Raw genomic sequence first — 15205 nt, forward strand, 5'->3', positions numbered from 1 at the left:
CAGTAAGAAGAATTTCACCCAAAACTAAATGAATAGCTAGAACTGCTTTGATTGCCCTATAGCGGCATCTTAAACCATACAGCAGTCATGAAATTCAGTAATTGTTTAGACTAAACACCAGAATGGAGAAGAAATGAGACCTAATACCGCTTTCACATTGCAATCACGGGTCGCACCCAGAAGGTTCTTACCGGGTGCGACCCTCCATGAGACCCCTTGGGTCGGGTTGCTATCGGGGACGGGAGCAGAGGCTGCGCCGGCGTCATTAAGGGTGGGTGCAGAGGCAGTGCTTGGAGATGAGATCATCTCCATGACGCCTCCACCATACTGTGAACAGGTCCAGGATCGCAACAAGATTTTCATGCACAACGGTCTCTACAATTTACAGAGGATGATGCAGAAAACAAAGAGTTTCCAGTGAGTGGCAGTTCTGTGGGTGAAAATGTCTTACTAACCAGAGAGGTCAGAGGAGGATGGCCAGACTGGTTCATACTGGCAGGAAAGAGACCATGTTCTACAACAGTGTTATGCAGAACAGCGACACAACATCCCAACTTTTAGAATGCCAACAGGGGACAAGGTAAGTCATTTACCCCTCCCATGCCCCCTCCCCTAACCCGCCTGGGGTGGCGGCTAGGGCTAAGATAGGTGGTGGTGGTGGTGGGGGTGACGGCTATGGCTAATCAAAGGGGGTGGCTATGGATAACTCCCTCATATTGCCAAACCCTATCTTCCCCCAGGCCCTAACCCTCACCTCAATACTTACTATCGAGATGCCATCAGTCAGGGTTCCTGTGCTGGGATTAAGCGAGATGTCGGGATTCCGGGGTTGGTCACCTGACCGCCGGCATCCAGTGAGCCGGGTTGCTAACCGCATCCACTCTGAATGTACAGCATGGGCTGCAGCAGTTGGAGACCACATCAGCTAAGAAAAGGAAACTGAGGCTACAGTGGGCAGAAGCTCAACAAAACTGTTCAGTTGAAGGACTGATTAATCTCGATTCAACTGTTCCATTCAGATTGCAGGGCCAGAATTTGGGGCACGCAACCTTAATCCATATGTCCATCCTGCCTTGCGTGGGCTGATCGCAGTGGTATAATGGTGTGGGAAATTCTTCTTGATGTACATTAGTCCCCCTAAAATATGTTTGAATGACACAGTCTGCCCTAGTGTTGTTGCTGAGCATCTTCTAGTGGCTACTTACAGTAGAATAACACTCCATGTCACACAGCGCACATTGTATCATACAGATTCCACAAACATAAAAATTGGTTCACTGCACTCCAATGGCCCCACAGTCATCAGATCTTACTGCAATAAAGCACCTTTGTGATTTGTTGGAGATCCACAGCATGAATGTACAGCTGATAAATCTGCGGCAACTACGTGATGCTATTGTGTCACCATGGACCAGGCTCTCTATGGAAAGTTTCCTTGTTGCATCTAGGTCACAAAGAATTCAGTATGTCTTGTGGACAAAGGGAGGTCCTACCCTATACTAGACCTAATAAAGTGGCCACTGAATGTATATTAGAAAAGAGCAGTTGTAATGTCAGCCACTATTGCTGGCAGGTTACATTGAAACTATCAGGGCAGCTCTCTCATTTCCCTTTGGAGACAATACATGATTTACTGTATCATGTTAAACTTTGAGAGTGACATATAGTATCAAAAGACACAAAGAATGATGTACACTGACAGGGAATGCGCAATAAAAACAGACTGAGCAGCCTTGCTACTACACCTGAAGGGACAAACACATAAATCCCAAAGAATTCAAGTACTAGGAAAATGTGCAGCATGCATTGGCGCTCAAACCGTAAGATGAATCCCTTGAATGATAGAGGGATGAACGGAATGAAACCAATAATGGTTACAAGATAAAGTGTATTTATTGTTGTGAGACAAAAACACACCAACACAAATGAACATTAAATGTACACGGTTAAAAACAGTTTAAAAAAACAAATTTAAAAAAACACAAACGTGGACAGGGGAGGCAGTGACTTGTCTAAAGTACCTGTGCAGTGGGTGAATGGTCAATCTCTCACCATCTGGTGGCCCTGCGGTGGGCTAGCTTAGAGTAAGCAGTATTGGTCCAGAGCTGAATAGCCCGGCACCACCGCATAGAGCATGAATCAGCACATGGGTCCTTCCAATGGTTTCACCGCTCCTTTGTCCAGTCCTCTATCCAGATACAACGCGTTTCGGTCAGATACCTTTGACCTTTCTCAAGTTTTGGATCCAAAACTTGAGAAAGGTCAAAGGTATCTGACCGAAACGCGTTGTATCTGGATAGAGGACTGGACAAAGGAGCGGTGAAACCATTGGAAGGACCCATGTGCTGATCCATGCTCTATGCGGTGGTGCCGGGCTATTCAGCTCTGGACCAATACTGCTTACTCTAAGCTAGCCCACCGCAGGGCCACCAGATGGTGAGAGATTGACCATTCACCCACTGCACAGGCACTTTAGACAAGTCACTGCCTCCCCTGTCCACGTTTGTGCTTTTTTTTATTTGTTTTTTTAAACTGTTTTTTAACCGTGTACATTTAATGTTCATTTGTGTTGGTGTGTTTTTGTCTCACAACAATAAATACACTTTATCTTGTAACCATTATTGGTTTCATTCCGTTCATCCCTCTATCATTCAAGGGATTCATCTTACGGTTTGAGCGCCAATGCATGCTGCACATTTTCCTAGTACTTGAGTGACATATAGTATGTCATGGTTTCAGGCGACGTCATTGGAACCCGAAGCAGTTATTGACCACTCGGCTTGGTTTTGAGTTTGGTCTTATCTACGTTTATTTGGCACAGCTGAATTGGCTATTTGGCACACGAGCCGATGGTCTGATGGGCCAGCCCGGTCGGCAGTCAGTAGCTGACCACTACGGAGGCCTGGCCGAGAACATACTCCTCCCACCGGCACTCTGCTAGGTGGGATGGATGTAAGGAGCAATGTGACATCATGGCATTATGTCATGTATGCTGCCGGAAGATGGGAGCCCGGTCAAGGAGCCAAGGGGTGAGTGCCAGGAGCCAGACTCTGTTGCCGAAATGGGCCTGTGCTCTTTAAATGCCAGCCCCGATATTTAGTCCCAGTCCTGCCCTGATGTAGCACAAGCCAAAAATGTATGTGCAGGCAGCAGATTGCCACTGGTTTTAGCCAATGATGTTGGGGAATCACATTTATGCTCTGGCCCTGGCAATCTAAAATAGAGATTTTGCTGAAATATGCAATGAACCACGGCTTGACGCGGCCGTTACAGACATTCGTAAATATATTGTGATTAACCAATTAAATGATGTTGCTATTTTTGGCTTTTAACAAAATCTGTTTTAGGGTCAGGGGAGCAGACATTTGTGGCAGGAGGTGAGCAGTGCGCTGCCCAGAGGCAATGTGGGAATGAGGGTACCATAGGCTGCCTGTTTCAAGACTAATTGTGGCTGACTCTGAAAACTGTTTTCATTCCAGACACTGTTCATAGATGCTGACGTTCTGTACTCTCCAGGAGGCAGGGTCAGGAATACTGTTCAGCAAATTAAAATATAGAGTTACTTTAGATTTTCAATGGGCTAAGGAGGACTGTGCAATGCACCTACTTTGTCAGTTGAATTCATTAAATTATGATGAGGTTAGAGATGAATATGCAACATTGAACGTCTGAGAATTAAGTGGGTGAAGTGTGTTTTCTTATTTGGCACAAAATTCCACAATGTTTGCAGAACTCATATCTTTACCTTTCATGGCATCTGGATCCTATAAAATATCTTCTCTTTACAAATGATTATAAATATTCCAATACTAAAAATAAGGTCTAAAGGCTGAAAGGGTGTGGAGGAGGTCAAACTTTGTTCTGTCCCGGGCACAACATGTCACTACAGCCAGAGGCGGATTGGCCATAGGGCTTACAGGGAAGATCCCCGGCGGGCCGACGCACCCGCGGGGCCTGTTTTGTTTGAGGACATGTGGTCCCATTTATAGACATAATGAATAAGATGCAAAATAATTTGCATATATGAAAATGACTTTGCCACTTAGCCTGTGATTGCAGATGATCTAGTGCAGGCATTCCCAACCACGGTCCTCAAGGCACACCAACAGTGCAGGTTTTAGTGATATCCAGGCTGCAGCACAGATGGTTAAATCAAAATAACTGAGCTACTAATTAAGTCACCTGTGCTGAAGCCTGGATATCACTAAAACCTGCACTGTTAGTGTGCCTCGAGGACCGTGGTTGGGAATGCCTGATCTAGTGTATGCTCTGTCTGCCTGCTTGGCTGACATATAAGATTGAGTGAATGGTGATTGGGATACGGTTGGTGTAATAAGCAAGAAAATATATTTTTCTAAAGAATGATATAGTTTCCTAAATTCTGAAGGTGTATCATATAATGTGCTCATAATATTTAATTATTTCCTTTTAACTTTCCCCTTGATGCTGGACATGCCCACTATCTGGAAAGTCTTGGGGGGAGGGTGCTGCTGCCATGGCCCATGGCTAGACCTTACACCTCTGGTGCTGCCCATGTGGGGCCACTAGTACAAATTTTTCCAGGGCCGCTTTTTGTTCCCAATCCGCCCCTGACTACAGCTTTGCTTTTAAACTGATATTAATCCATAAAAGTTGAGTTAGGGCCTACTGTAATTCAACATGTGCAGCATACTTACCTACTTTTCTTCTCTCCTCTCCGGGAGATACTCGGAGAGGAGAAGCAGGTGGGTGGCGACGGAGGCGGGACCAGGTCAATGATGCCATTAGGCCCCACCCACTGCACAAGCAACGGCCGCGATTGGCGGTAATTGCATACGGGCGGAGCTTCAATGACGGGATTAGCATAATTGCGTCATTAAGCCCCGCCCCCTCCATCGGGTCCTCGATTCAGCACTATTTAGCTCCCCATTCTGCCCACTTTCCTAAGAAGTGGGCAGAATGCGGGAGGGGTGCCCACTCTTCCGGGGCTGCGGGGGACTACCCGAGAAACCGGGAGTCTCCCGCAGAATCCGGGAGAGTAGGCAAGTCTGATGTGCAGAGAGTTAGATTTGGGTGGGGTGTGTTCAAACTGAAATCTAAATTGCAGTGTAAAAATAAAGCAGCCAGTATTTACCCTGCCCAGGAACAATATAACCCACCCAAATCTAACTCTCTCTGCACATGTTACATCTGCCCCACCTGCAGTGCAGCATGGTTTTGCCCATTTTGCTTTTGCAATCAACCTTGAATTAGGTCCTTAAGGGTACATTTACTAAGCAGTGATAAGAGCGGAGAAGTTGCCCCATCAACCAATCAGCACTGAAGTAACATCTATAATTTGCATACTATAAAATGATACAGAGCTGCTGATTGGTTGATGGGGAAATATCTCCACTGGCTCACTTCTCCGCTCTTATCACTGCTTAGTAAATGTACCCCTTAGTCTTAAACCGGGATGTAGTTATGATGTCGCTGGTGACTAGACTGATACCAGAATGCCCGCGCTTTAATGCTTTCTTTATTAGAGTCTAAACATATTGATCAACAAAACCATCTTTTCATATTTACCATTATATACATCAGGGTAGCCAACCCAGTCCATGAGTTCACGTTTTCCAGACCACCTAGCTGGTGCACAGGTGCAGTCATTACTGTCACATTTTAAAACATGTGGTGCCTTCATTCCTGACACATTCTACAGTTCCACAGGTGTTCTGGAAAACATGCACTGTTAAAGGTCCTTGAGGATTGGTTGGCAACCCCTGATATACAGAGAACCTTCACTCATGACAGCATAATAAAGTTTTAAAATTTGAACGTCTGTGTTATCTTATTATCTAGAAACGTGCACACCGTTATTATCGTGGGCTCTGATTGGCTCTTTTAGTAGAACTGTAGGCTATAATTTTTGATGTGCACTGACAAAAATATAATGCTTTAATACAGAGGTTCCCAAACCCAATCCTCAGGGCACCCTAACAGTCCAAGTTTTGAGAATAACCATGCTTGAGCACAGGTGAATCAACTAAATTAGTACCTCAGTCAATTTGATTTAACCATCTGTGCTCAGCTATGGATATCCTTAAAACCTGCACTGTGCCTTGAGGATCGAGTTTGAGAACCACTGCCTTAATAGCTTACTTTGCTCAGTATCTATACATTAAGGGGGTCATTCCAAGTTGATCGCTCGCTAGCAGCAGCCGTGCAAACGCATAGTCGCTGCCTACGGGGGAGTGTATTTTCGCTTTGCAAGTGTGCGAACGCCTTTGCAGCCGAACGCAGCAAAAACATTTTGTGCAGTTTCAGAGTAGCTCTGGACTTACTCAGCCGCTGCGATCACTTCAGTCTTTTTGGTGCCGAAATTGACGTCAGACACCCGCCCTGCAAACGCCTGGTCACGTCTGCGTTTTCCCAAACACTCCCAAAAACGGTCAATTGACACACATAAACGCCCTCTTTCTGTCAATCACCTTGCGTTCGGCTGTGCGAATGGATTCTTTGTTAAATCCATCGCCCAGCACCGATCCTCTTTGTACCCGTATGATGCGCTTGCGCATTGCATACGCATGCGCAGTTTTGCCATTTTTTTTGCCTGATCGCTGCGCTGCGAAAATCAGCAGCGAGCAATCAACTCGGAATGACCCCCTAGGTCAGGCCCCTGCCAACCTGTGGCTCTCCAGATTTTGTGAAACTACAAACCCCAGCATGTTCTGCCACAGATTTAGCATTCCCTAATAGCAAAAGTGTGGCAAGGCATGATTAGGTTGTAATTTAGATTTAGTAATTAGTTGTGAGGTTTTACTACAACAACCTGCAACACTTATCGTATACTAAATGTAACCCCACCTTTAATGGGTACCTTGTTAACGGTGTGTAAATAGTGTATTGTGCCTCCACCCAAGCTGATTAATATCTTAGGCTTGCTTGAATGTATATAAAATGCCGTACTCTATAATAACATTTCTATGTGAGAATATACCTGCTCTCTGCCTAGCTCCTTTGGTCCTTCTCCCAAACAGATCAGAAAGGTGGTACGTATAACATTCGTTTAATAGAATTTACGCCCATGCATCATATCATTAACATTTTCATGCGTGATACACATACAATTAAATCACCACTAACCCTTTCTATAAATGCCTATACAAGGTTGTGTGCATGCAATACAAAAAAAACCTTCTGAAAAAGAACAGCCTTTGAATGTTAGACTGCCCCAGGTACTCTCAGTTTTAAAGTGCACTGCTGGGGCCCATAGCTTCCAACAGTAGATAGCAGTTTAGCTAAGATGTAGTTGTAAGACACTATTTATAGCAGAGGTTCTCAAACTCGGTCCTCGGAGGCCCACACAGTGCATGTTTTGCAGGTCTCCTCACAGAATCGCAAGTGAAATAATTAGCTCCACCTGTGGACCTTTTAAAATGTGTCAGTGAGTAAAATTAATACACCTGTGCACCTGCTGGGTTACCTGCAAAACATGCACTGTGTGTGCCCCCGAGGACCGAGTTTGAGAACCTCTGATTAATAGCATCCTGATGGGGGATTTTCTCATCCTGCAACAGGTACAGTATTTAACTTTGATGGACTAAGTAGCAATTACTATCCAAGGTAAGTAATATCCAATCTTGCGACAATTATATCTCCTGTCAGAAATGAATGTCAATAAAGTATCTCTTTAGTGAATATTAGATAAACACTAGCAGCTGGCGGGCAAGGTACCTATTTTTTCAGTTAACTAATACTGTATAGCTATAGTGGTTCCACTCCAAGATAAGCCTCCTTTGGTAAGAGATGAGATGTACATTTGCAGCTGCTTGTCATGTATCTGTCTGTACCCTGTTGTAACAATTATGTCCTCTCAGTTACTTTCACTCTCCAATATATAATGGTCTAGTAGGAGCTGCTAATTCTTAACTAAAAGTAGTTGTCCACTCAAACTTGTAAATATTAATATATGAGACCAGGGGCGTAGCCAGAACTTTGTGGGCCCCATAGCAACATTTTTAAGGGGCCCCCATCCCAATGCTTCTAGAGAGACACTTCTCTGCAGCAGTTGTTAATTTTATGCCCTATAATAGTGCCGTAGTACATTTTCAGAACCTTATTTAATGTTATGCCTCATAGTAGTGCCCTAGTTTTTTTTATGAATCACAGTAGTGCTTAAGTTCACCCTACAGTATGTCACATTTCAGAGCTGCCAGTACACATTATGCCGCACAGTACCCCCAATTCATATTATGATATACAGTGCTCCCCGTTCATATTGTGCCTTATTACAGAGCCCTGGTTCATATTATATAACATTAAAATGCCCTCCAATTCATTTTATACCACACTGCAATGAGCAGGTCCAGGGGCATACCTAGATATTTTTCAGGCCCCAAGGAAAAGGTTTGAAAGGACCTCTACGTACCACCCAATGGCAAAAAATATATATAACACATGTAACTGTGACAGGGAAGGTGGCCCCTCTCAGCTCTGGGCCCCATAGCAGCTGCACTCCCTGCATCTATGGTAGCTACACCCTGTATATAACACATGTAACTGTGACAGGGAAGGTGGGCCCCTCTCAGCTCTGGGCCCCATAGCAGCTGCACTCCCTGTACCTATGGTAGCTACACCCTGTATATAACACATGTAACTGTGACAGGGAAGGTGGGCCCCTCTCAGCTCTGGGCCCCATAGCAGCTGCACTCCCTGTACCTATGGTAGCTACACCCTGTATATAACACATGTAACTGTGACAGGGAAGGTGGGCCCCTCTCAGCTCTGGGCCCCATAGCAGCTGCACTCCCTGCACCTATGGTAGCTACACCCTGTATATAACACATGTAACTGTGACAGGGAAGGTGGCCTCTCTCAGCTCTGGGCCCCATAGCAGCTGCACTGCCTGCACCTATGGTAGCTACACCCTGTATATAACACATGTAACTGTGACAGGGAAGGTGGCCCCTCTGAGCTCTGGGCCCCATAACAGCTGCACTGCCTGCACCTATGGTAGCTACGCCCTGTATGTATTATATAACACATGTAACTGTGACAGGGAAGGTGGCCTCTCTCAGCTCTGGGCCCAATAGCAGCTGCACTCCCTGCACCTATGGTAGCTACACCCTGTATATAACACATGTAACTGTGACAGGGAAGGTGGCCTCTCTCAGCTCTGGGCCCCATAGCAGCTGCACTGCCTGCACCTATGGAAGCTACACTCTGTATATAACACATGTAACTGTGACAGGGAAGGTGGCCCCTCTGAGCTCTGGGCCCCATAGCAGCTGCACTGCCTGCACCTATGGTAGCTACACCCTGTATATAACACATGTAACTGTGACAGGGAAGGTGGGCCCCTCTCAGCTCTGGGCCCCATAGCAGCTGCACTCCATGCACCTATGGTAGCTACACCCTGTATATAACACATGTAACTGTGACAGGGAAGGTGGCCTCTCTCAGCTCTGGGCCCCATAGCAGCTGCACTGCCTGCACCTATGGTAGCTACACCCTGTATATAACACATGTAACTGTGACAGGGAAGGTGGGCCCCTCTCAGCTCTGGGCCCCATAGCAGCTGCACTCCCTGCACCTATGGTAGCTACACCCTGTATATAACACATGTAACTGTGACAGGGAAGGTGGGCCCCTCTCAGCTCTGGGCCCCATAGCAGCTGCACTGCCTGAACCTATGGTAGCTACGCCATTGTATGAGACTACAGCAACCACGGGCAGGTCAAGTCTGGTTAACAACGCTGGTCAGGTAGCAGCTCTCCAGTGTATCTAACAACCGTAATCAGACTCCCTGCCAATCCTCAGTCTCAGGCAAGGCATATACAGTATGTAAGTCTGCATTTATCTGCACTGGCTCCGGAAAGATCCACACAGCAAGTCTCAAGATTTGTTCCACTATCTAGATAGGGTGTAATTCATAGTTCCTATCCCAGACAAAGAAACGGGCCTGTACCTGGATATTTCACGGACTTAGTACCTCTCAGCAGCATTAATCTGACTAATCCCCGCAGCTGCAGTTCTTTTGGGACCCAATACCCTCGCTGCTCAGAAGACCTCAGCTCTGTCAGTCACAATAAGTATAGCGGCCCTTCTGTACACAGAATTGGAAGTTGTTACTGGGGATCTCCACTTACAGTACCACTCCACCTCTAACCACAGTAACGGTGCGGGTCACCGGGGCTGCCAAGAGAAATCCTGGGCCCCGGTACAACAACTTTCTGGGCCCCCCCGAGGTGGTGTGACCACAGCACGCAGGGGGCATGGCAACACCTATTTGGGGGCGTGTCTAGCACATGAGAAGCACCCAGTCACAGGAGCATGGCATGCCTCCCAGCTTGGGCAGTAGAGAGCCTGTCTGGGCCCAGGTACTTTTCAGGGGGTATGGCATAATCAAAGGAGGCGTGGTCCTGGGCCCCTCCTTCAGATCTGGGCCCAGGTAATTTGGACCCTCTCCCCCCTTCCTCTCTCGGCACCACTGCGGGTCACCAATGCCTGTTCATAACGCGGGCAGGGAGCTATCATGTAAAGGCGCAGGTGCAGCTTCACACTCCCCCAGTCCCTTGAGAATACAGCTGGTCTTCTTATTTTCCCCTGAGCGGGGTGTTTAGTACTTCAAAGAACTCCATAGAGTGTCAGATTAACAAGGGGTATATCTCTCTCTCCCCAAATAGTAGGGTAATTACTAAGCCCCTTTTTAACTATATATGTAAATCTGCAGAAGGCTGTAGGGTTAATCTGTCACTGGGAGTGAATGGGCGGGGACTAGTTTCCTCTCTCAGCCCTCTGAGGTACTCCTTGGCCAGGACACATCTCCCACTGGCCGAGCCCCAGGGTCTCTCTGCACCCTAGGCAAAGCTTCAGTCTAGCACCCCTAACCTGCAAAGCCACCACCTCCCGTGAATACATACCCTCCAACATTTGACACATACAAATCGGTACAAATTAGAAAAGGGGGCGTGGTCACAGATAGAAGGGGTGTGGTCACACCCACTTTCCTATACTTCAATGGAAGTTTGGAGAGACAAAAATCGGTATAGACCATAAAAAAAGGTCCTGTTCCTGCCAAAAAGGTCCAGCTGGAGGGTATGTGAATTGCATCATCATACATACAGAGATAAGGGACAACACTCAAAGACTTTTGAAGTTATAAAGTATATTGTAAACAAGTCACAAAATTTTGTGACTTTGTTCACAATATACTTTCACTTTAAAAGTCCTTGAGTGCCGTCTATTCTTTATATACTGTATATGGGGGTCTAGTGAGGATATTTAATTGGGGTTGGGTACAGGATGACGCCGTCAGAATACTGACAGCGGCATCCCAACCACCATAATACCAACATCATTTTGAATGAAATTAATGAACCTCACCCTAACCCTCCCCCCCCACAGCCCTAACCCTCCCCCCCCACAGCCCTAACCCTCCCCCCCCCACAGCCCTAACCCTCCCCCTCCACAGCCCTAACCCTCCCCCCCACAGCCATAACCCTCCCTCCCCACAGCCCTAACCCTCCCCCCCACAGCCCTAACCCCCACAGCCCTAACCCTCCCCCTCCACAGCCCTAACCCTCCCCCTCCACAGCCCTAACCCTCCCCCCCCACAGCCCTATCCCTCCCCCCCACAGCCCTAACCCTCCCCCCCCCACAGCCCTAACCCCCACAGCCCTAACCCTCCCCCTCCCACAGTCCAAACCCTCCCCCTCCCACAGTCCTAACCCTCCCCCTCCCACAGTCCTAACCCTCCCCACAGCCCTAACACCCCCAGCCCACAGCCCTAACCCTCCCCCTCCCACAGTCCTAACCCTCCCCCTCCCACAGCCCTAACCCTCCCTCCCCACAGCCCTAACCCTCTCCACAGCCCTAACCCCCCCAGCCCTAACCCTCCCTCCCCACAGCCCTAACCCTCCCCCTCCCACAGCCCTAACCCTCCCTCCCCACAGCCCTAACCCTCCCCCTTCACAGCCTCCCGACAGCCCTAACCCTCCCTCCCCACAGCCTCCCCACAGCCCTAACCTCCCCTTCCCACAGCCCTAACCCCCCCCCCCCCCCCCGAAGCCCTAACCCTCCCCATCCACAGACCTAACCCTCCCTCCCCACAACCCTAACCCTCCCCAGCATGTTAACATTCAGGATGCTGGCTATCGGGATTCCAGCGTCGGTAGTTTGATAGGTGTAGGGATTTTGGCGTCTGTATTCCAAATGCCAACATCCCGTCTTCCGGACTACATCCCTGTAATTGTATGTATATACACATATATATACGTACAGACATGCATATATTTGTATGCTTCTTATTGTGTTCCATCCCCCCATCTGTAAGTTCATTACTGACCGCATACAGAGACATCCTCAGTTTTTTGCAAGATGAATTCAGTGGTGCGGTGCCCTCCAGTGGCCGGCGCCCCTAGGCAGCTGCCTAAGGCTGCCTAATGGTAGAGCAAGCCCTGCCGAGCCCCCCCACAGTACCGCCTCCTTTGACAACAGAGACCCTCAGCAGCTCAGACACTGCACCTCGGCTTCCTATAATCACTGTCTCCAGTCACTCCCAGCGCCACTGGGTTACACACCCTCTGTCTCCACTAGGTACTGCAAGCCGTGCTGCTCACAGCCACTACTCTGCTGGCTTCTAGGGTTATTGTTGCCGTAACCAGTGCCTCCTGGTAAAGCTGCTGGGTACCGCTGCTTTGCCGTGATGCACCCCTGCCCTCCGGCTCCCATTTTCTTTTTCTTTTTTTTAAGCTGCATAGCCTCCAACTGACGCTCTCAGCCCCCCCTTTCCTGCCAGCGCGCGGTCCTCTCCTCCCCTCCCCTCCGGGCTGCACATGCCGCTACTACCGCTGAAGCCTACATCCACCATCCACCGCAGCACCATCAGCACTCCCACCATACACAGCACAGAGCATATACATTATACACTGGGTATATTCATTTATAATAACAACTTATACATTATACACTGGGTATATTCATTTATAATAACAACTTATACATTATACACTGGGTATATTCATTTATAATAACAACTTATACATTATACACTGGGTATATTCATTTATAATAACAACATATTTCACTGGACTACATATACAGATGGAGCCATGTTTATCTTGGCCTTTAATAGGATTAACTGAGCCAGGGCAGTCACACTTAATTCCCCGATGTATTGTTCTCTCTGTATTGTATTGCAGCTGAGAACAATAGATGAAGGCCTTATGCTAATAAACTATGGTGTGGCCAGGCGCAGCAGAGAAGCCTAGATTATCGTGGCTCTATCTGCATATATCCACCCTTACACACAGCTTTGGGACTTGCATGCCATACAACAGGCATGCATACCTCCCAACTGTCCCGATTTTGGCGGGACAGTCCTGTTTTTCACGGTCGGTCCCGCTGTCCCACTCGCGGGTCGCAGTGTCCCCCGGTGGGGGTGGGGGCGCTGTCCATGCCCCCATAATGACAAAAACGGGGGCATGGATTGCGACCGCGACACTTGTCGCAAGGCCACCCCCCCTTTCTAATAGGTCACGCCCCCTTATTTCGGGCTCGCGCCCTCCGACGCGCGATGATGCCCCTCCCTGGCTCAGCAGAAAGTTGTGAGGTATGGTCATGGCCAACCTGTGGCTCTCCAGCTGTTGTGCAACTACAAGTTCCAGTATGCCCTGCCAGAGTTTTAGAATTCCCTAATAGCAAAACTGTGGCAGGGCATGCTGGGACTCGTAGTTTTACAACAGCTGGAGAGCCACAGATTGACCGGGCCTGCCATACAGTGTTAACAAACTGCAGTCTCACCTGATATTGGTCATTAGATGGCCAGTGACTCCCTTCTGTCCATTCCATCTCCTCAGTCAGTGCTTGTGTGGCAGCCAGGAAGAACACTAAACAAGCTACTGCCATGTTCATTTTTAAAGTCCTTCTCTTCTAATGTCCCAGGGATATAAGTAATTCTCCTAGAAGAGAAATGCAGTGTTTTATGGAAATATCTACTGAAGTTATATAACATACTCCAGATGTTATCAAGCCTGGAAAGCGATAAAGTGGAGCTTTAGCTGCTTCTAAGAACTGTTGTTTATATAGCACAATGGGCGGGATGTACTAATGTACATCGCCACCCATCGCCGCCCTGCGCCACGATGCTGATCGCATATGTACTAACATATGCGATCACCATTGCGGAGGACAGCTCTTCCGATAAGAGCTGTCCTCCGCGATGCACAGCGGCAGCCTGACTTCCGGGATTCGGCCCCAGAAGTCAGTCTGCGCATGCGCGGGGTGACGGGGGCGGCCGCAGGGCATGCTGGGAGGGATCCGATCGGATCCCTCACACAGCACCGCGGAGAGAAGCCCATAGGCTTCTATGGACTATCGCCAGCTAAAGCTGGCGAACCCCGCCGCGGCGCTGACCTGTCGGACGGGGGTTAGTACATCAGGAAAATGCAGTAAACAGGGGGTTTACCGCATTTTCCGCTTAGTACATCCCGCCCATTGTATGAAATGGCAGATGATGATTGGTTCCTTTGGATATCTCTGTTTTATCTCTCTTCCCTTGTTCCTTTTTTGCTGGAAGAAACCTCCCTTCGCATTTTAAGTTTAGCGGGGAAATGTTAGCCCACGTTTGCTGCGGTCCGGGACTTCAGCTGAGACTTCCCGTATTTCTAAAGCGGTAATCATTTACAAATCCAAGTTGGTTTTGCCTTGTAAATGATTGGCGCTTTAAAAATACGGGCAATCTCGGTTGAAATCCTGGACCTCCGCAAAATCTGACCCTATTACATTTCCCCGTAGGCATAGGCGTGCGCAGGGGGGGTGCCTGGTGCGCACAGACACCCCCTAATGTCCGGCAATCTGATCTCACATGCCTGATGCAGCGATCACTGAGCAGGCTGATTACTGTACCCTTTGCGCTGCACCCTGTCAGGATTGCATTACTCACTGGGCGCCTGGGTTAATCAAGGGTGCCACTGCCACCGGCTTTCAAACTCCCGGCTCCACCTCAATGTACAAAAACAGCATGATGTGACGTGATGACATCATGCTGCTCGCACACCAACCCGCCACACGCCCACCTCTTTCCTTCTATGCTATGCCAACGCCAGCCACTGATGAGGAGCAGCATGCAGCCAGCATTCCTCTTAGGAAGACAAATTCAATACTGGCAGGCGGTCAGCAGCAGCATTGACACGTAACGCGTTTTTCCAGCAGCAGCAGTACTAGTCTGCGACTGTCAGTGTCA

General features: G+C 48.2%; 1 protein-coding gene across 1 annotated transcript in view; it reads right to left on the reverse strand.

The window, feature by feature from the left end:
• The window catches only part of LOC134928783 (protachykinin-1-like), a 65841-nt gene extending 51925 nt beyond the window's left edge, over positions 1 to 13916 (reverse strand). Inside the window, exon 1 of the mRNA XM_063924778.1 lies at positions 13765 to 13916. Within this exon, the coding sequence (XP_063780848.1) occupies positions 13765 to 13875 (111 nt within the window). The 5' untranslated portion in view covers positions 13876 to 13916. The remainder of the gene's footprint in view (positions 1 to 13764) is intronic.
• Between the last annotated feature and the right edge of the window lie 1289 nt (positions 13917 to 15205).

This window comes from Pseudophryne corroboree, chromosome 5, assembly GCF_028390025.1.
Source record: "Pseudophryne corroboree isolate aPseCor3 chromosome 5, aPseCor3.hap2, whole genome shotgun sequence".
NCBI lineage: Eukaryota > Metazoa > Chordata > Amphibia > Anura > Myobatrachidae > Pseudophryne > Pseudophryne corroboree.